This window comes from Megalobrama amblycephala, linkage group LG8 (assembly GCF_018812025.1).
Source record: "Megalobrama amblycephala isolate DHTTF-2021 linkage group LG8, ASM1881202v1, whole genome shotgun sequence".
NCBI classification, from domain to species: Eukaryota; Metazoa; Chordata; class Actinopteri; order Cypriniformes; family Xenocyprididae; genus Megalobrama; species Megalobrama amblycephala.
In genome coordinates, this window is record NC_063051.1 from 19,758,640 (window position 1) to 19,786,225 (window position 27,586).

General features: G+C 35.7%; 2 protein-coding genes across 24 annotated transcripts in view; one reads left to right on the top strand and one right to left on the bottom strand.

The window, feature by feature from the left end:
- Positions 1-625: 625 nt before the first annotated feature.
- atg4c (autophagy related 4C, cysteine peptidase) lies at positions 626-11,805 on the bottom strand. The gene is made up of 11 exons (XM_048199919.1): positions 11,650-11,805; positions 11,220-11,343; positions 11,032-11,115; positions 10,182-10,412; positions 8,525-8,849; positions 8,317-8,387; positions 4,041-4,207; positions 3,824-3,902; positions 3,070-3,146; positions 2,384-2,503; positions 626-2,036 (listed from the first exon to the last, which is right to left on the bottom strand). Exons 2-11 carry the CDS (start codon positions 11,329-11,331, stop codon positions 1,875-1,877), a joined length of 1,428 nt encoding a protein of 475 aa, XP_048055876.1. The 5' UTR covers positions 11,332-11,343; positions 11,650-11,805; the 3' UTR covers positions 626-1,874.
- Positions 11,806-18,853: 7,048 nt separating this feature from the next.
- Positions 18,854-27,586, top strand: part of dock7 (dedicator of cytokinesis 7) — a 58,018-nt gene continuing 49,285 nt past the window's right edge. For all 23 annotated transcript variants that reach the window (XM_048199926.1, XM_048199920.1, XM_048199921.1 and 20 more), the window contains exons 1-14: positions 18,854-19,008; positions 21,746-21,848; positions 22,016-22,191; positions 22,439-22,507; positions 24,341-24,470; positions 24,607-24,819; positions 24,941-25,026; positions 25,111-25,177; positions 25,421-25,570; positions 25,891-25,971; positions 26,074-26,236; positions 26,415-26,557; positions 26,708-26,801; positions 26,891-27,053. In XM_048199926.1, coding sequence (XP_048055883.1) covers positions 18,971-19,008; positions 21,746-21,848; positions 22,016-22,191; positions 22,439-22,507; positions 24,341-24,470; positions 24,607-24,819; positions 24,941-25,026; positions 25,111-25,177; positions 25,421-25,570; positions 25,891-25,971; positions 26,074-26,236; positions 26,415-26,557; positions 26,708-26,801; positions 26,891-27,053 — 1,676 coding nt within the window. In that variant the 5' untranslated portion in view covers positions 18,854-18,970. The remainder of the gene's footprint in view (positions 19,009-21,745; positions 21,849-22,015; positions 22,192-22,438; positions 22,508-24,340; positions 24,471-24,606; positions 24,820-24,940; positions 25,027-25,110; positions 25,178-25,420; positions 25,571-25,890; positions 25,972-26,073; positions 26,237-26,414; positions 26,558-26,707; positions 26,802-26,890; positions 27,054-27,586) is intronic.

Below are 27,586 nucleotides of genomic sequence, written 5' to 3' on the forward strand. Positions count from 1 at the left end.
ACAGCTAGCACACAAAGTCTTCTCAAAGCAGCCATGCCTCCCAGCACAAGCCCCCTTTCATGTAACACTGATGGAAATGATGGCACGTTGCCTCACCCCTAATGTCACAAACTTCCTTTTTTTCCGCTCTCCTCCATGCCTTGTTTCCTAAATACAGCCCAATATGAATTTACTGATCACAGACACTGAGACGATGGGGTTATTGTGCTTGGCTGCTTCTGTCTTCACAACATGTAGTGGTGAGACAGGCACTGACTTATTCTGCTTGGCCCCACAAAAGGGCAACTTGTTCCCCTATGGGCCATGACCTTATTAATATAAGAATTTGTATTTAACATGCAAATAGCACAAGCATTGCTCAAACGGAACAGAAACAGAGAAATTAACCATGGCAACATTGAGATCAACACAAGGATATTTTCTTTGCCCTGGAATGGCGTAATCACCAGATACAGATTTGTTCCATTTGGCTGAATGGGTTATGAAAAGGAGTTAGCAAGTGCGGGTCATTTTCATTTGCAGTGTTTGCTGGGAAGATGAGTTAATAGACTGAAAATAGCTCAATAACAAATTTGATGTTCAGTACAGAACATAAGACGAACTACTTAAAAATGAGTAAAAACACTTTTTCATTATTTGACCATATTAGATTTATTTTTCTTTACTGAAATCAACAATTATAAAACTGAAATGTTCAGTGTGCAAAATGATTTTGGCAATTAAAGTATGGTGTTGAAATAAATTGTAGTAATTTACAAAACCCTTAAAACTGACAAATGGTGGAATTAATACATTTTGAATAAATGAAAGAAAAAAAATTATGACTGTCACCTACAATATGTCAACACTGTGTTAGAGCTAGTGTTACAGTTCTGTTCAATGCCAATTGCTTTGGTTCAAAGGTGTTTCTAACAAAAATGAAAGCTATTCATGGCAGTACATATTGACAAGTTTGTTAAAACAATACATCACCAAGAAAATAAACTTGAGGTTATATAAATAAGGGATAATAATAAATTACTCCTTGATTCATACTGCTTAAAAATAACACAGTGAACTCACAAAGACTAACAAGATCTTTGTAGCTCTGAAATTATAGTTTTCATATTGACATTATATTACTGTATTGTTGTTAATTGACATTAATTAATCTTATATTAAGCACAGTTTCAGAGCATATCAATGCACTATGACTTTAATATTTCTAAAAATACTGGCAGCAGACAGGGCTTTTTTTTTTTTTTTTTTTTTTTTTTTTAAATCTAGCTCCCACTATATTTAGTTATATGTAACAGTGTTTTCTACTCACTTGTAAAGGCACATTATCCTTCCAGTTAACATAAAACATAAGCTTTGTGAAGTTGAATCACCATATAATGTATATCGTTCAAAAATGTAGACTAGGTGTTTTGATTCATTGTTTTAAAAAATAATTAATTATATATACCCAGAGAAGAGTAACATGATTCTATTTGAGGAAAAAAAAAAAAAAAACATTCTTGTTAAAAAAGACGTCAATTGCATTTATATGATCACACCGAAATGTTTACAGGTTTAGCGATTAAATAAAATTGCAATCAAAACAAATGCGGATGGCCCATGTTCATGAAACACTCCATCAAACTTTGCTTTCATGCACATACCGACAGAAGTATTGACATCAGTATGGGTTCAGTTAAATGGTCAACTCTCTGAAGCTAATGAATGCTCTGCTTGCAGACATTTTTTATAAATGGCTTTTTCTGAAATGACATGAGGACAGTGTAGCACAGGGTCCTATGTTTTAGACCCACAGTGTTGTATAAATACAGACTGATCCAGCCTTGATTTGTGGTGTATCACTTGGCTCTGGCTTAGAGGCTTGAAGGGTTCTCTCAGAGCAGTACAAAGTCTCCCGATGTTGTCCCTGCTATTCTTGTGTCCCTGATGAAAGGCCATTCTCGCTTTTCTACAGCAATCGAAAGTTCATAATCCTTCCCGTGTCCTTTCATAATGGTGAATGCAGGGTACTTCTCTTTCGATGAGGGCTCCAATATCTGGCAAATTAACAAAGACTGTTTATCAATCTAAAATTGATAAAACAAGATACAACATTTGCCCCTAACAGTAGTCTCTGCCGGTCACAATGCCAGTAGTCCCACAGTTTCCGATTACCTAGTTAAATGCTGCCACCTGCTGACGGAAATTAAACAGCTGCCTTTTTACAGCTTAAAAGGGACATTTTTGGACAGGTTGTGAATTTAGGCATTATATTTAACAATAACATTTAAAAATTAAAATTAACATGCCATTAATCATCAAAAAAATGTGGAACAAAATTTTTTCTATACTTCAATTTAAAAAAAAGAAAAAGAAAAAAAAGGGTTTTCATAGGTTTACCCACCTTTGACAGTTCGTTGCCAATTCTTTCATAGTGTTCGAGGCTTTTTGAGTAGAATCCAATCGTACAGCTCGGGTCCATTTTACTGAAAGGCATTTTCTTTGGTGATGGGCAATGAAAAGACTTTAAAGAAGAAAAAAAAAAAAAGATGAAATATCCATTAAAATGAGTCAAAAGAAGCCATTTGTTTTTCATGTTTGTGAAATCACAGTGATCCATATGCACACTGCTACAGAATTATACATTTTTGTCTGTAATATCCATCTACAGTGCAATAGGCGTGTTAAACCGTTCAGTCCAGTGCAGTTCCAAATGATCGATGCGTGTTCATGTGATTGCAGAAATAAAAGATTTTACTTTTTGACACGTTTTTTGACAAATGTTGAATTCTGCCTGCGATCTGAAATGCTTAGACAGCCGAGCAAAAAGCATGGCCCAATATTTCTGTCTTTCGCCAGGCCACTTTCTACAGCACACAAAAAGCGTAAAAATAAGTTATGATGCTGAAATATAAAATCGTTGGAGCTATATAAAATGTTGGAGCCGATACAAAGTACAGAACAATGTGTAAATCTCTAGTGTTCTGTAATTGAGTGTGGAGGTCTACTTTCAGATTCATACCCTTAAGTACAGAAACTATTAAATTCACATCACTGTGCGGCGGTCAGCTTTTTGTAATTCCACATTACCTGCAGAGGGAAATCGCTTGTGCTGACATCCACAAAAGACTGACAGTAATGAGGATCCATGTAAATCAAGCTGTCATCTGCAAGGACAAAACAAAAGACAAGTTATTCAAAAAACACAGTGATTATTATAATGCCTATCCTTGCCCAATTTCTATGCAGAGCAGCTCAAAGTCACCCACCTCAGTTGGGCTTCAAACAATCAAATGCGAGAATTTTTTTTTTTTTTTTTTTTTTTTGGTCCTTCCTAAACTCGAATGGATTAAACGCTGCATAATCGAATCTGGTTGTACAAGCACATTCTTTATGCTGCAAAGGGGGCTGTCATTTAATTTTGGTGTGGAGAAATTACTTTTACAAACACGCAATTATATTAGATCATTTGCATATGATGAATGCAGACGACGGGCCGGACCTGGCAGGGAGAATGTATTGCTTGTCATTTAGACATCATCGCGGAGTGTATTTCAAATTGCTAAAATGTAAATGGGTAAATATTGACTACCAACATGTCCAACTGAAGGTTTCCACTGGCTACTGAAGGTGATGGAGAGTGGGCTACTCTGGGTAGCTCTGAAATCTCTGCAAGCTACTTATGGAGTGGAGGTACCCTCACATGATGAATGGTGCGGTATTTTTTATGGGGTCGGGAAAAATAAAATAAGCTTCTCTGATGGCGCTGGCCTTCTCTTTGCATGCATTCTTTTACTTTGTCTCATAGAGACTATGCACAATGACTTCTGAATAAAAGACTAACCTTGAAATCCAACAAAATAGTAGGCCTGCTTAGGCTTTCCTCCAATGATGCCGATACAGTACTCTAAGCTTAATATGCTCTGGGGAAAAGAAGAAGAGAGCTGTTAAGATCACTGTATTGTAAGTCAATAACCACATCTTTAACAAATATTTCTCTCTTTGTCATTGAATGATCTAGTTTGTATTTGTACAAAAGGGTGATTTCTCCAAAGCCTCACCTTGACAAAGCTTAAGTATTCTGGGTTGATCTTCTCTCCGCCCAATCTCACAGGAATGAGGATGATGACAGCTCTACTATCAGGGGCTGCTCCAGTATTGAGTTCCTGAGGATTACAGTGGCTGCCCGTCCGCCCTGAATGGCTATCAATAACATCAGCACTGTACACTGCAGACAATCAATAACAGAGGTCAAAAAACGGGTACTTTGTCTATCCCTTTCTCTGTCACGTGGGACAAATACAGCTGTTACTGAATCTAAAGTTGCTTTCGCACTAGCACTTTTGGTGCGCACTCGGATTCGAATGACGTCAGAGTTCGGTTCCTTTGGATGTGAACGCTGTTTTTTGAACCATACCCGAGTACATAAAAAGGGTGGTCTGGGGTACGGTTCACTGCTGATATACGAACGCCAATGTACTAAATCACGGAAGTGAACCGCTATTAAAGGATTAGTTCACTTTCAAATTAAAATTTCCTGATAATTTACTCACCCCCATGTCATCCAAGATGTCCATGTCCTTCTTTCTTCAGTCGGAAAGAAATTTAAGGTGCTAAAGAGGATGTTTTGTTTTATACATTTTTGCAATATTACTTGAAACTGTCTTTACTAAGTGATAAAAGACTATTTATTAGGTGCACTGAAAGTAATAATATTAATATACATCATCTGTGCATGAGGTAGGGCCTTAAAAACATCAGCCAATCGATTGGCCCTCTGGCTTGTCAATCACTGCCATGACGTTCCTTGTGAGAGACGAGCGCGGCTGTGCTCTCCAGTAACTTTCCACACTCCACAGGCGCTGCATGCAATGTTTTTGTCAGGAGACAGGAATAACAACTGCAGATTATGAGTTACATGCGGTGAGTCCGACATAATGAATCCAAAAAACACGACACAGCGAGTGCCGGTGGTAAACACTCTTGTTCCAATACTTGTGCACGGGTTTTGGGAGGCGTTCCTTTGCAATGAGCTGTGAAGGAGGGGGGCTGTTCTTACGCATGCGCTCATTTCAAAAACTCAGTAACAGTCTTTGGATTCTCAGTCGACGAAAAAATCCTCTCTATCACCTTTAAGGTTTTTGATGAAAATTTCCAGGATTTTTCTCCATATAGTGGACTTCAATGGAGCCCAAACGGTTGAAGGTCAAAATTACAGTTTCAGTGCAGCTTCAAAGGGCTTTAAACGATCCCAGACGAGAAATAAGGGTCTTATCTAGAGAAACCATCGCTCATTTTTAAAAATAAAAAAAAATAAAAAATAATAAGTTATAACAATAAATGCTCATCTTCAGTGTTGGGGGTAACGCATTACAAGTAACTTGAGTTACGTAATCAGATTACTTTTTTCAAGTAACTAGTAAAGTAACGCATTACTTTTTCAATTTACAACAAAATATCTAAGTTACTTTTTCAAATAAGTAACGCAAGTTACTTTTTCACATTTATTGACTGACATGTTGTCCCCATGTTGAGAGGAATACAGTGCAGAGATATTGTGTGCGCTGTGTAAGCAATGATGGTTCTTGTAGTTCTAGACTAAATGTGAACATGCATTTACTCATCTCACTTGCATGAAATCATTCAGTATTCCTCAAAATGAATAAAAACAGTGAAATGCAATCTCAGAATTTTTGCAAACCTGTAATAATTAACTATATTAAATTACACAAATATACTTTATGTATTTAATCTCAATTATTAACCAATGTCTTTGTTGCTGACCTTCAATTCAACCATACTAATAAGCAAAAAATACTTTAGATTAGATTTAGAAATAAGAACTAGAACTTCCTTCTACTGTATCCTATTCTTCTTAAATCCAGAACGACAGAACATCTGAAAGGTTTGTTTGAGCTGCGCCCTCTACTGTACAGGTGTAAATATGCTTTTCCTTCAGCCTAAGGCTTATTGATTTCACTTTTGGTGTGAAAGGGCCTTTTTGCCAAAAATATAACTTTTTTGTTGTTATTAAAAAACAAAACAAACACACAAGCCCAGCCCAGGTGAGAAAAAGTAACGCAAAAGTAAAGTAACACATTACTTTTCATAAAAAGTAACGAAGTAACGCAATTAGTTACTTTTTTAGGGAGTAACGCAATATTGTAATGCATTACTTTTAAAAGTAACTTTCCCCAACACTGCTCATCTTGAACTAGCTCTCTTCTTCTTCTCTATTTGAATTCCAGCAGTGTAGACACTGCTAAGTGTATTACTGCCCTCCTCAGGTTAAAGTTTGAACTAATTGTTATATACTTGCACTAGCGTATTGTATATGACAATTTAGTTCAAACTTTGACCTGTGGAGGGCAGTAATATACTTAGCAGTGTCTACACTGCTGGAATTCAAATAGAGAAGAAGAAGAGAGCTAGTTCAAGCATTTATGAAGCATTTATGAGCATTTATGGTTAAAACGTATACAATTTTTAATTTTTTTTTTAGAAAGAGCGATGGTTTCTCTAGATAAGACCCTTATTTCTCGTCTGGGATCGTGTAGAATGCGTTGAAGCTGCAATGAAACTGTAGTTTTGACGTTCAACCGTTTGGGCTCCATTGAAGTCCACTATATGGAGAAAAATCCCGGAAAGTTATCAAAAATCTTAATTTCTTTTCAACTGAAGAAAGAAAGACATGAACATCTTGGATGACATGGGGGTGAGTAAATTATCAGGAAATTTTAATTTGAAAGTGTTTGCCGTTGTTTGCTGACGCTTTGGAAACAAAACCAAAGGTTCAAAAACCAAAATATAAAAGTGAGGCGAGCAAAGCTATGCGTTTTTCCGCCTTCTGTGTCGTCATTACCAAGCAACAAGGGTAAACAGCTGCCGCTTTGATGATGCAAACACACCACAGTTCGGACCCAAATAATATAAAGTGAACACAATCCATTGGGAGCAAACTCAGGTTCGAACCAGACAATCGAACCAAGTGTGAAAGCGCCCTAATTGTACTTCTCTCTCAAAATATACAAATCAGCTACAACTGTATGATGTTTGTGTGTTAGCTTATAAATATTTGGTGTGTGTTGGTTCAGTATTATTAATATACACAGTTTTGGGTTGGCAAGATTTTTAAGGCTGCATTTATTTGATCAAAAATACATTAAAAACAGTAATTTTGTGAAATATTAGTACAATTTAAAATAACTTTTTAAAAATATTTTCAAATGTAATTTATTCTTGTGATTGCAAAGAATTTTCAGCACACCATTACTCCAGTTCCATTTCACATGATCCTTAAGAAATAATTCTAATATGCTGATTTGGTGCATTTCTTACTGTTATTATACAGTATCTGAAAATGGTTGTGCCTAAATTGAATTTTTTTTTTTTATAAAAAAAAAGATAAAACTCTTTACTGCCACTTTGATCAAATTAACACATCCTTGCTGAATTAAAGTATTAAAGGTCCCGTTTTTCGTGTTTTTTTGAAGCTTTGATTGTGTTTATAGTGTGCAATATAACATGTGTTCATGTTTCGCGTGTAAAAAAACACAGTATTTTTCACATAATTTACTTATCTGTATACCGCTGTTTCCACTGTCATAAAAACGGGCTGATGACTTCCTTGTTCTATGAAGTCCCTCCTTCAGAAATATGTAATGAGTTCTGATTGTGCCAGCGGTTCCTGTGTTGTGATTCGACAGCTCTGAGCGCACCGTGCCCGGAAAAGTCACGCCTCTTACCATAACGTGGAGATGCACGCGCTCAGTGTTATTGTAAACATGTCTTTAATTTTACCCTATCAATTTGAGCCGGAATCAGACCCGGTGATTGGACTGCGGGATGAAAATAACAGCGTTTCGACGACATGGCGACAAACACACTCTACAAACGCAACTCTTGTGTATTCCTGTGGGCGGAGGTTAGTCAAAAAACTGTTTTAGTGACGTCATTAAAGAAGGAAGTAGAGGGATGTAGTCCAAACTGGCCGTTCGATGTAGGCGACTTCTGTTAAATAAAATATCTCGCTTGGCATTGAACTTTGAGCTTTAAAATTTTACAAATTTTATTTATACTCTAACAACAACATTACACACTAACTAAAGTTTGAATTTTTCATTCAAATAAACACTTACTGAAAAAGTTTAAAAACAATAAATACAGTGCTTTCTGCTTATAATATAATGTTTACAATATATATTTTAATGAAAATTTGTACTAAATACAAATATAAGCATTTTCACTAAAAAATGTTTTAAATATTGGAAGTCTTCTAATTAATCATATTTGCCCTTCTGCTGTTCTGTGAAAGACTTTAGATTGAAATTTCCATACCTGTGCAGTCCTGTGCTACATAAACACTTATCCCTTTCAGTAATGCATCTTCTGCCTCATCAACAGCTTTTCTGAGGGACATGGGGGAAGAAAGAGAGTGATAGGGTGAGAGATATTTGACATACTGTACATCATAATGAGGAATGGGTGATGTAAAGGACTTTAAAACCCCCCCCCAAAAAACATGTATTTATTATGCACTCTTTACCTGAGTATGTGTGCCACCACTGCTGGGCCGTACCAATCTCCTGCCTGTTTTCCAGAAGTCATTCCTAGCTGCACTAGTCTGTGGATGCCCAGCTGGGCTGAAAGTCCATCCCCAAACCAGGACACAATGGTCCGATGATATGCCTCTTGTAGGTATGAGTCAGCCTCCTCAGCCCCTCCTTGAGCAGGACAGACAGGCTGGGTGACCTGTGATCTTTCCCCCTGAATGGAGGCCTCTAATGTGGCCACCAGTCTCCGTGCTGCACTGCTGGTCCATGTCTCTGTATCCAGGGGCTCCAAGGTCAGTGCTTCTGACCAGGTCCAGTCTGGTGACAGAATTTTTTTTTTTTTTAAAGTGTATTTGAAAAAATAATAATAATAAAATAAAAATCAAATTACAACACAAAAATAACAATCCTTTTGTGCTTTTAAGGAATACAGCAAATACATTTTCAGAGCTTGATTTACATTACTGAGTTGATAATCTGCAATTCTCCTAATTCTAATTTTTATGTTGTTAATTACCTTATAAATTATATCCATATGGTGCACTAAGAAACAATGAAGCAAAAGTCTTTTAGAAGTTCTGAAAGTTTGTCCTAGATTTCTCCGAGTGACAGACATATTTAAATTTGACTTTTAAATAGACAGTAGGGCTTGTGCTTTAAGAACAAAAATCCAATTACGATATTCAGTGTAGTCAGTATTTCACTTTTATTACATTTTATCCTCACAAACAGAGTGGGTGTCTGAAATAGTGTAGGTAGAAGTGCTGAGGGTCATAAAGGTGCCGGACCTGGTTGTGGGGCCATTAGGTAATGACCTTGCTAAGTGTCAAGGCCTGTAATTGGCCAATAAGTATATTTTATTAGCCATTAGCCTCTTTATAGACAGATATTTCTATAATGACATATTTCATTATAGACATGGGCTCTAGATAACGCTTCAATGTTGTTTTTTGAATGAAGGTATTAAACTGGCAAATGCCGTGGCCTGTTCACCATATTACACAAAACTGCCCTCTGTTAATCATACGAGAACTTATTCATTAGAGTGACGACCTCAGACACTGAAATACCCAACCTCTAAAATAAAAAATGAATACAGAATTTCATTATGTAAATGAGGAGATGAAAAGGTTCAAAAACTTTGACTTATTACATTTAAGCAACACGTACCTCAGAAATGTTTTTTTTGAGGCTCTCACATGGACAGTTATTATATGAAAACTATTCATTACTCAAGTCTTCTGTGTCCCACGATCCTTCAGAAATCATTCTAATATGCCGATTTGATGCTCAAGAAATTTTTTCAAAAGTTGAAAAAAAAAAAAAGTTGTCGTTTATATTTTTGTGGAAACCATGATATAATTTTTTTTTTGATTCTTTGATGAATAGAAAGTTTAAAAGAACAGCATTTATTTGAAATAGAAAGCTTATGTAACATGCAACTTTTGATCAATTTAATGCATCCTTGCTGAATAAAAGTGTTCTTTCCAAAACTATTGAAAGGAGTGTGTGTGTATATATATATATATATATATATATATATATATATATATATATATATATATATATATATAGAAAAAGTGGGCAGACGCAGAATGCATCTACTTATTACTCCTCATCATAACGGATTCTCTCTCGACCCGAACTCACCTCTACCCAAGATGTGAAGCATGAGAGCCTGGGCCAATATCATCTGCCCTGCCCGGAGTGTACAACCCCATCCACAGTCTGAAGTGAGGGTGGAGCCTGGAAGAGCTGGAAAATCTTCTCGATAGGTCATCCAAACTCGTGAGGCGAAGTCCCTTCGAAATCCATGAACATTGCCTGTGACAACATCATCTAATGCCTCAGCAGTACAACTCTCAGTAGGGCTTTCATCATCTAAGGGCAACAGTTAGCACAAACATTTCATTATATACCTGGAATATCAATGAGCATTTAGAACCGTAATATTCATTTTATTACCCCCCATAGACAGCAATGCAATTACCACTTTCAAGGCCAAGAAAGGTAGTAAAGATATTGTTAAAACAGTGTGACTACAGTGGTTCAACCTTAAGGAAACGGCAAGAATCTTTCTGGGCCTTGAAATTGGTAATTGCATTGCCGTCTATGGGGGGTTAGAAAGCTCTCGCGATTCATAAAAAATTTCTTAATTTGTGTTAAGAATATTAACGAAGGTCTAACGGGTTTGGAATGACGTGAGGGTGAGTAATTAAAGACAGAATTATAATTTCTGGGTGAACCAACATGTTAATGTGGCAAAATTTGAAAAGAATCTTTTTTGGAGCTTGGTTACAAGGACGTTTTGAGTTCTGAAACATACAGGATGTTTTTACAGTACAAATGACCTACAATTTAAAAGATCAAATTTGATTTCTCTACTCTAAATAAAAGTAGAAAAAAAAACATTCTATTAAATACACATTTTAATATAAAAATAGAAAACACAAAAATAAAAACTTTGTGAAAGATAAATGTGCTATGTAAAACATCTTACCCACAGCCTTGAAGTGGTAGCATTTCCCCAACAAGAAAACAGGAGAATTACGGCTGAAGGCAGTTTTTGATTTAAGAGCCCAACCTTGACGGGTTAAAGAAAATGCATGATTAGTCACGTGTAATCAGACTGCAAGATGAAAGGAAAATGAACATATTAACATCCTAGTGAGATCTGTCATTACATACTGTACTTCACATTGTGCCATGCTGATATAAACTTGGACTTCAGTTTCTCCACCTCGTCGGTCCCTTTAGTGTCCATTTTATTAGCCACGGAGCAGAACCCATCACAGCACATACGATGGAGTTTCTAAGTTTTCAGTATGACCAAAACAAGTTATGTCGTTATGGAAAGATGCCATTTAACTTATTTACTCTCCACAGATGAGATTTCCATCACACGCGGAAGAAAGCAATAACGTTGCATAGGAAAGAATCACCAGAATACGACTATATTAACACAAATGCAGCACAAGAATACAGGCTAGCATGCTAATTAATTAGTTAGCGTACACTTTTCAAAGCGTCACAAAGTTGTCTAAACGTAAATGCAAACAAGCGGCGAACGGATTGTAAAATAAATGAGTAAATATATAAAGATATACTTTAAACATACCTGCTCACATGTTTTGTTATGCTGAAAAACTCACTGTACAACTAACGTTACTCCTGTTTACATTTTGAGGAAGTGGCGATCTCGTTCGGTCTCGCGGTATTTTGAGATACTCTCCCGTCTGGCGCATTCTTCATCGTGTGGTTAGTGATAAATCTGACGCATCTCCACGAACCGGTTCTTTTGAACTACTCGTTTCAAAGAACTGGTTAAAAACCTTTTGTAGACACATATTGGTGTTTATTAAGGATGGTTGTCGTTTGTGGTTATGTGGTTCCTTTTGAAATCAATTACATTAGGCCTACTAGTTTGGAAAGTTTTTATGTTGTAGTAAAATATTTATTTTACGTGTATTGTACGTGTATTGATAAAACTGTCATACAGTGAAGAATATTTGTAGTACTTTTTATTTAAAAGATATATATAAAAAAAAAAAAATACTAATATATATATATATATATATATATATATATATATATATATATATATATATATATATATATATACAGTACAGTCCAAAAGTTTGGAACCACTAAGATTTTTAATGTTTTTAAAAGAAGTTTCGTCTGCTCACCAAGGCTACATTTATTTAATTAAAAATACAGTAAAAAACAGTAATATTGTGAAATATTATTACAATTTAAACTGTGTATAACTGTGTACTATTTAAATATATTTGACAAAGTAATTTATTCCTGTGATGCAAAGCTGAATTTTCAGCATTGTTACTCCAGTCTTTATTGTCACATGATCCTACAGAAATCATTCTAATATGCTGATTTGCTGCTCAATAAACATTTATGATTATTTTCAATGTTGAAAACAGTTGTGTACTTTTTTTTCAGGATTCCTTGATGAATAGAAAGTTCAAAAGAACAGCATTTATCTGAAATACAAAGCTTCTGTAGCATTATACACTACCGTTCAAAAGTTTGGGGCCAGTAAGAATTTTTTTTTAAATTTTTTTTTTTAAAGAAATTAAAGAAATGAATACTTTTATTCAGCAAGGATGCATTAAATCAATCAAAAGTGGCAGTAAAGACATTTATAATGTTACAAAAGATTAGATTTCAGATAAACACTGTTCTTTTGAACTTTCTATTCATCAAATAATCCTGAAAAAAATATTGTACACAAATATTTTGTACAATTGTACACATTAAATGTTTCTTGAGCAGCAGATCAGCATATTAGAATGATTTCTGAAGGATCATGTGACACTGAAGACTGGAGTAATGATGCTGAAAATTCAGCTTTGCCATCACAGGAATAAATTACTTTGTGAAATATATTCAAATAGAAAACAGTTATTTTAAATTGTAATAATATTTCACAATATTACTGTTTTTTACTGTATTTTTAATTAAATAAATGTAGCCTTGGTGAGCAGACGAAACTTCTTTTAAAAACATTAAAAATCTTAGTGGTTCCAAACTTTTGAACTGTACTGTATATATATGAACATTCACTTAACCCTTTAATCCTTTATTAGGTAATTAACAAGATACGTAGCCTTAATCCCTTGCAGGATTTTTTTTTTTTTTTTTGGTCATTTTATTAGTCTGACATAAAACCAATGTCTGCCCATGGTGCTGGACATTCTGATTTCGCGATTACAGATTAATCTTACTTTACAGTAAAAAACAACAACAACAATACAACTGCTAATATTAACTGTGGACATAGTCTGAAAATGCTGAACAAGAAAATGAAGTTCTATGTTGTTCATGTTGTTATTGTGCTTTCCCCACACAGTGTTGGGGTGGGGTTATCCCCCCTTGGTAGAAATCATGTTTCTTTTGGTAGAAATCACTCCAGGGGGAGGCGTCTCCCTTAGTACAAATTGTGTTTCAGGTCCAGGGCCCTCCAATTCCGCTGGGCCTTGTTCACAGTCCCCCTTCTGTGTATTTTGAGTTAAAAAAGTGCAAATGTTAATATTCATATTATATTTAGTTGACTACATCTTTGCATTTTTAAACAGATATTTTCTTGCAGGTTTCCACACAGCTCATTTTATGGTAAAACAGGGGTGTGCAACCCTGCTCCTGGAGGGCTTTAGCACCAACCCTGATCAAACACTCCTGAAAAAATCTAGCAAAAGTCTCATAAATGTGTCATACTATGGAGTCAATTAATGCCTTAAAGTTTTGCACAAAAATAAAGTTTTGCAAAACAAAAAAATGAATTAAGCAATAAAAAAATGTTTTGCAAACAAAAATAAAGAATTGCAAAGGAAAAATAAAGTATTGGGCGGAAAAAAATAAGTTTTGCAAACAAAAATAATAAATTGCAAAATAAAATAACGTAGTGCAAAAATAAAAATATAATCAATTACAAAAATCAGCTGTAATCCTATTTTATCTTTGCCACATATTTTTCATGCTCAAAACTACTAAATCATTTGCAACGCTCATTTTATTTTGCGTTTCAGTCAAGCGTGCGCTCACAATACCGGTTTTCCTTTGCGCTGCACTTTTCTGCGCGGTTCTCTTTATGGCACTGGTTTGACGTGGGGGTGGAGTCAAGAAACGGGGGCACGTCCCCGCGAAACACGTCATCGGCAGGAGACGCAGATCGCAAAACCGAATGTTTAAGGACACAAAAGTGGATACAGGCAGTGAGACAGAGCGCAACGGGTCATATTACTATAAGAAATGCGTTGGAGGGGGTCGTAATCGGCGACAACATATGCTAAACAAACCATTCATTATTTTTAACCATGTCAAAGAATTATTTCACCGATTACGTTCCCCTCCAACAGAGGTGTAAAGTACTTGAGTAATTTTACTTGATTACTGTACTTAAGTATTATTTTTGGGGATTTTTACTTTACTTGAGTACATTTAAAAATCAATACTTTTACTTTTACTTGATTACATTTTTTGAGAAAAAAGAGTACTTTTTACTCCTTACAATTTTATTTACAGTGAAAAAGTACTTATTTTTTGGAGATCATGCTATTTTCCTTTACTATTACCAAACCAATTGAATTACGCTGATGACCAGTTTAATTTAAAGGTTATTTATTCAATGAGATTCATTTTCACATTCCATGAAATTGGTCAGACATGTTCACTGGTCCTTTGGAAGTGACGTCATGTTGCATCAATTACCACAATGCACAGCACCTTGACCTCAAAGAATATACACTAACAAGAAGCAACACTCAACAGAATGTTCCATTGCAACACCGGCGCCCAGCAGCGGCCTTACATTTCCGCCATTTTGGGGTGAAGGCGACTTGGCAATCCACTAGTTTCTATGGCAATATCAGCTGCTTTGTAAAAAAAAAAAAAAAAAAAATCATAAAATCTTTTTGCTCTCAGTCAGTTTGGTTTAAAACTCTTTAAACGATTTAGTATTAGTATTAGACTTATAAACACTGAATTAATACGGACATATGAAATTAAATTATGACATGCATCAGAAAAATTGGGAATGTTGGACAATAAATATATGAATATAATAGCTTGATTTTGTAGTGTTGTCTAATGTCCATTGAAGCAAAAGTGACCAAAAGTGGGAATAATGCGATAACGGACACAGCAATGCATCATGTGTTATAAGATCATTATGTTTGTAGCGTGATCCATTAAAATATATCCATTGTATCCATTAATACAATATAGCTTATTTCAATTCAGACCTAGATATTATTACTATTACTCCACTAGGTCTGAAATATACTGATCGCTGTAAATATGATGATCTTAAATGTATTAATTATTAATTTACTATTAATAAATATGTAAAGTTTCATAAAATGGAAATACTCAATAAAGTGGTAAAATAAAACATATATAAGACAATACAACATTTACTGTGGGAGCCATACAATTTACTGGTGACTTAATTAAAAAAACTGTTCTACTGTGCTTCTGATTTGGCAGTGAAATTCGCCGATTTTGGGTGCTTAAGATGTGAAGGATTCAATGCTCTAGTTTGTATTTTCACCCCATAATGGCGGTCGCGCTACCGGAGCGCCATCTAGTGACTGTTGCCTAAAAAGTATCAGAGTGTCGCCTCTTGGGTTCTGAGCTCTTTGTTGACCTCGAAATTATAACAGTCAGTGGAAGAAAATGGAGGAAGTAAAAAATCAGCCACAGAATCGAGCACCCGTAGCCAACAGTTCATCTGATGATGAAGATTTTTTCGCTTCTTTGAAACAGACAACACATGAAGCCAGCAAAGAGTCAGATGGATATCTGGCCTGTGTTTCAGACACCAGTGTTTCAGGCACTGCAGGATTGATTTTTAGCCCCAAAAGAGCTAGGCTTGACACTCACAATTTTGAAAATCAGCTTCTGCTTAAGTTAAATCCGAGGTTTTGCAACTTTGAGTAGCATGTTGCATACTGGCATTAGGTAGTAGTCTTATAGTTTGATAATTAAATACAATTAAACACAAACAGTTCTAAAGGAGGATAAAACTTTGTATGTGGTTCATTCACTTCATGTTTTTAGAGATTAAAAGCTTAAACAAGAATCTCTAGTTTTCATTCTTGCTGTTACTTTTACTTTTTTAATACTCAAGTACAATTTTAATGTAGTACTTTTTTACTTTTACTCGAGTATGATTCTGGACAGATACTTTTACTTTTAATTGAGTAAAATATTCACTCAGTACTTGTACTTTCACTTGAGTAACATTTTTGAGTACTTTTTACACCTCTGCCCTCCAATGCATTTCTTATAGTAATATGACTCGTTGCGCTCTGTCTCACTGCCTGTATCCACTCTTGTGTCCTTAAACATTAGTTTTTTGGGGTTGACAGCTTATAAAAACTTATTTCTGGGTTTTTTAGCTTGTTAGTTGTACACCTTGTCATACAGCAGCTTTTAGGCATTGTTCTGTTTTTTGTAATAAGTCAGAAAAGACAAGAAGGCAGCCTCACGCAATACAAAGTCAATGGAGACGGTTGGATTGTTTTCCCCCCCAGTGGGCGTGGTTTTCAGATTATAATAAATGCGCTCTGTCTCTATGCTTGATCTGTTCTGTTTTTTTTTTTTTAATATTTTTTTTTTTTTTTTTTTATTATGCATCAAACAATGATACAAACACACAGACAAAAACCTCTACAGGAATGACATTTCACAAAATCTTAATGTAAAGTTCCACAAACAAATAAGAGAAAGAAAAACAAAAAAAAATAAAAAATAAACAACATCTTAAAACACATACAGAGGAAGCATTATGCATCAGAGGTATTACCAAACAAATCATCATAAGATTTCAAAAATCTGTCACTTTTCTTGTTTTTAATCAATTTAAGAGATTTGAGAAAAGAATCAATCTCAATTAAAAAGTGTGAAAAGGTAGGCTGCGAGTTAGAGAATTTTTGTTTATGAATAAAAAATTTTCCAGATAAAATAAAAAAATTAACAATATAATTTATTGAAGTATTAGTTGAACCTTTATAATAACAAATTATATCTTTTAATTGAAAGGATTTGGAAGAATCAAGATGTTGACCTATATGAAGATACAAGCTATTCCAAAAGTTTTGAGTTTTTTCACATTGGAAAAATAAATGGATCAGCGTTTCCTCATTATTTCTACAAAAAGAGCAAGAATTGTTAATCTCCATATATTTTGCCACAGTTCCATTTACAGGATATATTTTATGTAGTATTTTAAAATGAACTTCTTTGGTTTTATTTGGGATGCAGTATTTATGAGGTAACAGCCAAGTTTCCTTCCAGTCTATAGAATCAATAAGAGATGCCCAATAAAATTTGCCTTTAGGAGTATTACATGTTTTATTTTGAAGTATTTGTCTAATATGCTTATTATTACATTTTTTGTTAAATATACTAATTCCATTCTTGCTTGATCTGTTCTGTTGCGATCTGCGTCTCCTGCCGATGACGTGTTTCGCGGGGACGTGCCCCCGTTTCTTGACTCCACCCCCACGTCCAACCAGTGCCATAAAGAGAACCGTGCAGAAAAGTGCAGCGCAAAGAAAAACCGGTATCGTGAGCGCACGCTTGACTGAAACGCAGAATAAAATGAGCGTTGCAAATTATTTAGTAGGTTTGAGCATGAAAAATATGTGGCAAAGATAAAATAGTATTACAGCTGTCATTGATTTTTGTAATTGATTATATTTTTATTTTTGCACTACGTTATTTTATTTTGCAATTTATTATTTTTGTTTGCAAAACTTATTTTTTTCCGCTCAATACTTTATTTTTCCTTTGCAATTCTTTATTTTTGTTTGCAAAACATTTTTTTTTGTTTTGCAAACTTTTTTGCAACTTTATTTTTGTGCAAAACTTTAAGGCATTAATTTGACTCCATATTATCATACATTATATGTTTGATTAAGGATGGGGCTATACTCTGCAGTGGAGCTTATGGGCTAGAGTTGCTCACCCCTGAGCAGTGTAAAAACACAAGAAATCTAGATGCCTCAATTTTAGGACACTAGACATCATACATGCAGCATTTTGCATGTTACATTTTTTTTTTTTGCATCAAATTATAGAAATGTTGATGACTTTGGCTATTTTATATTAATAGGGCAATGTATTCTGAGAGAAAAAGTGACATTAAATGATTTTTTTGCTGATCATTTTCCACTCTTGCCTGTTTAAGAGTTAATTAAAATCTAGTTTTAATTATCAAATGAAATTAGTATCTATTCTTTAAGCTTTTCTGTACTTTATAAGCATTATTTTGCTCTTTGCAAAGTAGTATTCGTTATCAGATGCGTCCAAATTAAGCATCCACTATTACAAAACACACATGTGACTATACTACACAAATAAAGCTGTCAATGACTACAGATTACACGATCCGTGGAAGTGGAAACGGATGCATTTCACACTTTTCGTTATACTGATAGCTTCCTGTAAAAGAGCCCTCTATTGTACGCACAGGATATGAATCATGTTGGGAACACTCCAACCCACGATCCCAAAAGACTGCACTGCCTGAATTCCCTATAAAATGTCATGCTGCTAAAGAGAAATTAAAAAAACCAAATAGACAAAAAGCATACATCTGACATGATGCTCACAACTATGATATGAATGACAAACAGTGCAAAAAGATAATGTGCGTTTATTTTTCCAGGTTTACGGTACGTTCTCCTCTCTTTTGCGTTGTTATTTTTTTCCCAGCCGTAATCCTGCAAAGTCCCGCCCCTGAGCTCCTCGCTGTTTATTATGGTTACTACGGTTTTATGAGTGACTTTGCAGCTGTCCAATCACAGACGTCTTTCAGGCGTCAGGAGGCGGGCTTGACGGAATACGGGTACGGGTGGGGAAGGAATATCGCGGCTGGAGCGCTGGAGTTACTCGAGCACTCAGCGGCTACAGTCATGGCTGAGCGCCGCGCCTTTGCCCAGAAAATCAGCAGGTAAGAATATCTAACGCATCTCCAAACCATTGCGTTTATATATATATTCTCCCCGAGCCGTGCGACCATTCTTTGTATGCTGCCTGATGCAGTTGGCGAGCGTGCCAGTCTTTTCCAAATAAGGCCTAGGCGTTGAGTTAGCTGGATCAGACGCTGAGTTTATAGGCTGTGTCTTAAAACCTAGTGAGCTGCCTACCCAGACAGCACGTTTGGGTCTGATAAGCTCGTTTGGAATGCTGTCTAAGTAGACAGCTTTCTAGGTTTTGAGTCACAACCACAGAGATGCCCGAGTGACCCACCCTAAGCTGCAAGACAGCAGTATGATGCCTTTGTGCTTCTGTGCACTAAAATCAGTCTTCATCGCTGGGTTTATAATCCACAGATGCGCCTTTGGTTGAGCCCATATAGGGAATTTACGATGCAGACTGGAGTGAATCAATGGAATGCAGTGTTTGGGGTTTGTGAGACGGTGGCTTGACATACTGACACATCGGGATGATCATGAGATGTTATGCTGTCAATATGCAATATATGGTATATATTATTGTAGTAGTCAGTATGCAGACATATAGTATATGTACAGTGCTCTACGGCTTTGATTATAAGAATATGATTCATTAAACTCATAAGAAAGTAATGATATTTAAAGTCATTGTTTAAATTATTTTTATGCCTATGGATCATGAATAATACTAATGCATAAGCATTTATGTGTATTACAGAGAACACTGTCACTTGACAAGTGCTCAGATTGCTTGATGCAATTTCAGACTAAGGTCCAGTATAACCTAAAATACAATGTATGATTAAATTAAAGCAGATACTTTGCCCTGTAATGTCACAGTGATTGATGCTGAGATCTGCTCAGATTTTGGCTGGTGGCCCACACTTTGTGGCGCAGGGTCCCTGGGTTATTGTAATAGACTATAATTAAGTCTCATCATTGGCTTAAAAACATCTTTTTTCAATTGAGATTTTTTTTTGATGTTAAGTCACAGATTAGACCTCATATGGATCTAAAAAAGGAAGTGACCTTTTAGACTCCCTGGTGGTTTCCAGAGTCATGGCATTTCCCAGATGCTTAAAAATGCTGTTGTCTTGTCAGTGATGTGTAATGGGATGATAAGATCATTCAGTATAGACTTGGTGGCACCTGCTGCCCTGATTCAAATCGTTAGTTGTTACTAACCTAATAGAAAAACACTTTTATTGATATGATCAAAGACATAGCTAAGCGTTTTGTTTTATTGAGGAATAAGTCAGTAGATGTATTACCTATAGTATAGAGTATAGAAAAGCCCCAGACATTTTTTTTTTCACAGTCAAAAACAAAACTGAAAGCTCTGGAAATATTGTATTTCCCCCTTTTCTTTTCTTTTTTTCTTTTCTTTTTTACTGAAGGCAGTGATAATAATAAGATTCAAATGAAATCTGAAATCTTTTCTCGTAAGTCACAGAATCTGTTTCTCGTGGCTCTGTTAAAGATGTTTTCAGAGATGTGTAAAATATGCACTGAAATTCATGGTGTTAGCCGGCTCCTCGGTAAACAACACATCAGTGGGCTAATCATCTGTTCCCTCTTCAGGAATGTCCAGCCTAAATAAAGGTCCCTCCAGAACCAACAAGGGCACTGGGGGCGGGTTTTTGTTTTGGTGTACGTCATTCTACACGTATTAGAAGAGGATTCTGATTAGGGATATTGACTGGTACACTATGCTATAACAAAGACATTCTTCTGCTAATAATACTGTCAGTTTGACTCTTACTGCAGGCCAGAGACATTGCTTTCAATCAAACTTTAAAGGTATTTTTTCTGCTTGTACTTTACAGGCATATAATTCAGTCTGTGAAAACTGGAAGAAAAAAGTAATAAGTATGTTATTACATAGTAATGAACCTATTGGAGGTCATAAGCAGCAGGGACTTCTCTTTTTTTTTTTGTGAAGTGAATTTATTGTCCCATTAAAAGATTTGCTAATATGTTTTTGTCTTTTTTGACTATTCCTGGTAGATTATACGATTTGTTCATGGTGGTCATCATCATTTTAACTGATATTTTATTAGAATAAAAGTTAAAACAAAAAGTATTTCCAATGCACATACTAAAATTGCTGCATGGACAAAAAGTCTCTTATTTTCACTAAGACTGCATTTATTAAATCAAAAATACAGTAAAAACACTAAATAAAATTGTGAAATATTATTACAATTTAAAGTAACCATTTTCTTTTTTAGATATATATATTTTGAATTTATCTATTAAATTCCTGTAATCACAAAGACATTACTCCAGTCTTCAATGTTGCATGATCCTTCATTCAAAAACCTTTGTGCTCAAGAATCATTTCTTATTATTATCAATGTTGAAGACGGCTGCTTAATATTATTTTTATGGAGAGTCTGGAGACCATTATGTCTTCTGTTACTAGTCTAGAGTTCAAAAGAACAGCGTTTATTTAAAACTGAAATATTTTGAAACATTATAAACATCTTTACTATCACTTCTGATCAATTTAATTGCTGAATTAAAGTATTAATTTCTTTAAAAAAAAATCAAAATAAATAAATAAGTAAAACAAATCTACTATCCGAAACTCTGAACAATAGTGTATATAGTAACTGAGTATTCCACTCTGAAAGTAGCTTTTATTCTATGATTTGCTTAATGACTCTTAGGTCATGACTCTTTTTCTGGATTGAATTATAATGCCATCTACACTCTCTTGTTGTTCTCCAGGACTGTAGCGGCTGAGGTCAGGAAGCAGATTGCTGGTCAGTATGGAGGTTCTCCTCAACTTCTCAAAAACCTCAGTGTGGGTGGGAATGCAACTAGCAATGCTGTAAGTACTACTTTTGCAAGATAACACTTTTCTATGTTAAATCGGAGAGATTGACACTTCAAAGAGTGTATACCACTATCCCTTCAGTGTGATCCTGTCTTTCTTGGCAGATAGCGTCAACAGTTCTCACGTTCTCCGTCTTTTCCTCTTTGGATTTCTCCCTACAGATTCCTCTGACAGAGGCTGTAGAGCCAGTGGACTTTGAAGAGTATTTGATCACTCACCCTCCCATTATAGAGTCAGGACCTCTGAGAGATCTCATCGAATTTCCTCCAGATGACATTGAAGTGCTTTACACGCCAAGAGAGTGCCGAACTCTTGGCCAGGCTGTGCCTGAGGAGGGGTAAGTGTGTTTTGAAGAATTGAGGCAGAATTTAAAAACACATGCTATGATTATTTCGATAGTCATTTAGACCTAAAAGGCTTATACATTAATTTGTTCATATTTTTTGAATATGAATAGTAAGAGAACGAATTGGTTACCTACATTTTTCTTAATTGCTTTTTATTTTGTCAGCTGAGCTGTAAAACTCATAACTGTCACTGATTTAACATGTTTAACTTGTTCCTCCACTTAAATAATTTTACAGTGAGAATGATTCACACGTCAGAGACTGCATTCGGTCTTACACTGAGGACTGGGCCGTCGTTAACCGCAAGTATGAAATTTGTACCAAATTTTACATACTTCACCAGATTTCCTCTTTCTGTTTGCTCCTTTTCTCCAAATGGTTAAGTTCCTAGTTTCCTTTTTACATTGATTGTTTTTGGTGGAAAATCTGCAGAATTCTTCTACATGGATTTAAATATGGAAAATGTGTTCAATGGAGCTGAGAGTGTTATGTTCTTCGTGCCTTGTTGTGATTGACGGATGTTTCAATCCTGAGGAAGTATCTGTAACACTGTCTGTGGATTTCTGCAGGCATAGTTTTTTGTGTGGGCCTGTTCATAACTGACAAAAAGGAATTCAAGTGTATTTTGCCTGCAGTATTTATAGAATATCTGTAGGGCCTTCATAACTGTGTATCAGTTACCTTGGTGATTCTTAATTAATAAGCCCAAACGCTTATCCTGACTGAGATCATGAAATGTACTAACCAGGGTTAGTGAGCTAGAATTATGCCCACTTTCACAGACAAGGCTTAAAGGCACAATACGTAGGATTTTTGGATTAAAATATCCAAAAACCACTAAAACAGCGTTATATATTTTGTTGACTTGTGTACTTACATTATCCCAAATGTTAAAAATGTAGAAATAAGCAATTTTTAACCAGGACATGGACGTGTCCGACTGTCCGTGAGTCGCCTATGAGTGAAACAACGCTGCGTTACCTCATACTATTGACCGGAAGAAGTGGAAGCGGCGACTGTAGCATAATAAAAGTTCAGCTGCTGTTGAGCCATGTGTCGCGATCATCTGTCATTAGCAATCGCTCCAGAGGCCTCGTTCAGCTCCAACATCACTCGGCACTACTCTGCTTCATACTACAGTAACGTTAATCTCATCCATGAACATGATTTCTGCCCGAGTCCCATCCCGATTCATTTCTACTGGCTGTGAGGTGAAGGTGACACCTCCCAAGATTCTGCGCACAAACTCGCCGTCATCAAGCTACGCCTTTGTTTTGAATAGGCGACCTCTAGCAGCGAAAAATCTACAAACTGTTAAGTCTAGTCCTAGACTAAAGTGCATGCTTGAGCTGTCTTAACTGAAAGCATCTTTCACTGACATATCTTAAATTATGTCAGTGCCATTGTTTTGTCTCAAGATTCACACAAATAATGTTTTTTTTTTTCCTAAGGCACGTTTATAAAAGCTACTTAAATGTACTCATTTTACTAAGGCCTACTCCTGTCTGTGAAACCAGGACACTTTTAGGACATGTTTTTAGGACACTAAGACCTTATTCAAACATATACATTATTATGGGAGGTAGCTTCAGCCTGCAAACTTTCACATGATTATGTGAACTGAATCTTTGTAATTTTATCCATTAACAAAGCACCACTGAACTGAATTTTAACATTACTGTGCAAACTATTCGTAATGCTTTACGTTTTTATTTTTATTTTTTTATAAAAATGTGATTCTTTGCATAATCTTTTTTTCTTGTTCATTAAAATTTGAGTGGTGATTAATTTTAATTAGTTAGTAATTAGTTATATATTCATGTGTTATATTATGGTTAAACACATCCAAGGCTCTTAATTCCTAAAAAAAAAAACTTTGCATAAAATAATTATTATAGAATTAATATGATAAAACATATAATAATTTTTGTTTTTTAAATGCCTAATTTATGTCATAAAAATGCTTTTCACATCAAAAATTATATATATATAATATAATATATAATATATATATTATATATAATATATAATATATATATATATATATATAAAATATCTTATTTTATTTATTTAGTCTCATTTCTCATTTTGCATACTGATTAGCATACAGGGAATAATCAATGTATTTTGGATGCACAGGTATCACAAGTTGGGCACGGCGTTTAACCCCAACACTTTGGATAAGCAGAAGGAGAGGCAGAGAGGATTACCCAAGCAGGTTTTTGAGTCTGATGAGTTGCCAGATCACAGCAGCTATCAGGATGATCAGGTAAATCTGTCTTTTCCACTTGTGTGTGTTATGTAATCTCAGTAGAATAATACCCCTACACAATACCACTGTGTCCCTCTGCTGAGAGTTTCTCTCTAAATTCTTTGATTATAATCACTAATTTTGCTTGGTACAGGATGATCTGAAGAGAAGGTCCATGTCAATTGATGACACTCCACGTGGCAGCTGGGCTTGCAGTATTTTTGACCTGAAGAACTCTCAGCCTGATGCTCTGTTGCCTCACCTTTTGGATCGAGTACCCAACGAGGAGATCGACCGCCACAATGAGGACCAGCGCAAATCAAACCGCCATCGAGAGCTCTTCGCACTGCATCCTGCTTTGGATGAGGTAGAGTATGGCATTTTGTTTTTATTAACTCTCACAAGTCCAAAGACACAAATGTCATGTTCAGTTTTTTTCAGGATTACTAAAATTTCTTGCATTCTTTTTTTTTCCCCCTTTCATGTAGGAAGACCCCATCGAGCGCCACTGTGTGCCTGATGTTCCCAAAGAACATTTCGGTCAAAGGCTTCTTGTCAAGTGCTTGTCCTTGAAGTAAGTGGGGAACAGCCTTTGCGGAATCAAATTTAATGTTAATGACTACAATTTTGCTGATATGCTTCTCTTCTCACTTTTAAGGTTTGAGATAGAAATTGAGCCAATATTTGCAAGTTTGGCCTTGTATGATATCAAAGAAAAGAAAAAGGTGAGCTGTTATGATTCCTTGTGTAATGTACAGAGTTGAAAGTTGTGTGGAAATCTAAAGCTCAAAGTAATGCATATCAAGTAAATAAAATGGTACATTTGTTTGTAGAGGAAATGTCACACGACATTGCTAACTGATTTCAACACTAGAGGGTAGTAGTCCCCTGCTTAAAGATTTCAGTTATTTTCTTGATGCTCCCACAGACATTAATGTAGTCTATAATTTTCCTGTCTTAATCCTCAGATATCAGAGAACTTTTACTTTGATTTGAACTCTGAGCAAACGAAGGCCATGCTCCGACCACATATCCCTTCTGCTGCTATCTCCACCTTGGCCCGCTCTGCCGTCTTTTCAATCACTTACCCTTCCCAAGATGTCTTCCTTGTTATCAAGGTTGGTTACATATATCATTTTAAGCACCTAATCATCATATTAGAATAAATTCTGAAGCATCTAATGTGACATTGAAGACTGGAGTCAAGTAATAATATAATTTATTTTTTTACTTTTCAACATTCTTGCATAAATTGATGTTTTTAAGCCAATAGGACAGTTTAAGTATGAATGGATATTTTTTGTAGTCGCATGTTTGATGATTATTCCATTGATTTTAATATTGCATTAACATTTATTTATTTCTTAAGTGTGTTTTGAGTAGTGTTCACCAAAAGCAGTGCATTATCAATGCTCATCTGCACTGTGTTTGCTTTCAGCTTGAGAAGGTGCTACAGCAGGGAGACATTGGAGAGTGTGCAGAGCCTTACATGGTCTTTAAAGAGTCTGATGCTGCCAAAGTAAACCATTTATTATAGTTTGTACATTGTATACTCCAACTCCTGGTGGTGTGTAGTTCAACTTGGTGACTGCTATTTATTTATTTTTCTCCTTTACCACAGAATAAGGAAAAGCTTGAGAAGTTGCGCAGTCAGTCTGAACAGTTCTGTCAGCGACTAGGGCGTTATCGGATGCCGTTTGCCTGGACGGCCATACATCTCATGAATATAGTGAACAGCGCAGGCAGTCTGGAGAGAGACACAGAGCTGGAGATGGGGCTTTCAGGTGAGTCTACAAATGATACAGATTTTTGTGTAGGTTAATCCTGTACTTGCACAGATCGAGGTTAGTGTTCCGAACAACATTTAAATGGGTGACAAAACATATTGAAGTAGGAGTTGCCCCATATCATTTGCTCTTTATTTGCTCTCTTTATAACTCTTGGCTCTGCACCATCACACAGAGAGGAAAGGCTCGTGGTCCGAACGGAGGAACTCTAGTATTGTGGGGCGTCGTTCGCTGGAGAGAACCACCAGTGGAGATGAATCATGCAGTCTCACTAGCTTCAGGCCTGCTACCTTGACGGTCACCAACTTCTTTAAACAGGTCACGGTGTTATTTTAAAAAAAAAGAAAAATCCTATTATTGATCTCGTTCATAGGAAGTTGTAACCGGTCATTGCATGGGTCAAACTGACTAATGAATCGAAGCTTTTGACATTTTACATTATTTATATTATATTATATATCATATTAGGAAGGAGATCGATTAAGTGATGAAGATCTCTACAAGTTCCTAGCCGACATGCGGCGTCCATCCTCTGTGCTGCGTAGACTAAGGCCCATCACAGGTAGAGCTCTCTTGGCATGTTTATGCAAAAGATTTTGGCCTTATTAACCATTTATGCAGTTATGTAACTTATTTACTTTATGCCCTTAGCCCAGCTGAAGATTGACATCTCTCCAGCTCCTGAGAACCCTCACTATTGCCTGACGCCTGAGCTGCTCCAGGTGAAGCCTTACCCAGACAGTCGAGTGCGGCCAACAAAAGAGATCCTGGAGTTCCCTGCCAGGGACATTTATGTACCCAACACCACTTACAGGTATAACCAGCTTTAAATGTCTAGATCAGTGATTCTCAACATTTTGGACTCCAACTCCACAATAATATTCAAAGGCCACCTATAATCCTAGCTTAGTTTTTAATCTATGGGCACTCCTAGTTTTTGTAAATGAAAATAATTACATTTCAGGATTCCAGAATTTTTAGGAACTGAATGTTTTTCAGGGTTTCTACACTTTGAATTTACATGGATGAAGGCTTAAAAAGCATGGCATAACTAGTAAAATATATTCTTTATAAAAATGCCTTAGCTGTTTATTAATTTACATGACATTTCCGGGTCTAGAAATCATCATTTTAAAATTAGGCTTCCTCATATATCCAGGTTTTCCAAGACTATGGGAACCATATTTCTTTAAAGCAGTGTTAATTTCGTTGACGTATAATTTTCGTCATAATTTTCGTCAACGACATTTTTTCACGGACGAAAATGAGACGATGACTAAATAAAAATGTGTTTTGAATGACTAAAACTATGACTAAAATCTACTCTAATATTCGTCAACGAATAAA

Excerpts from the sequence above, each read along its gene's own strand:
- atg4c (XM_048199919.1), bottom strand. The coding sequence starts at position 11,331 with ATGTGCTGTGATGGGTTCTGCTCCGTGGCTAATAAAATGGACACTAAA. Across the intron at positions 8,850-10,181 it reads GCTTCACATCTTGGGTAGAG|ACTGGACCTGGTCAGAAGCA; the intron begins GTGAGTTCGGGT and ends TTCTGTCACCAG. Across the intron at positions 3,903-4,040 it reads AATACTTAAGCTTTGTCAAG|AGCATATTAAGCTTAGAGTA; the intron begins GTGAGGCTTTGG and ends TCTTTTCCCCAG.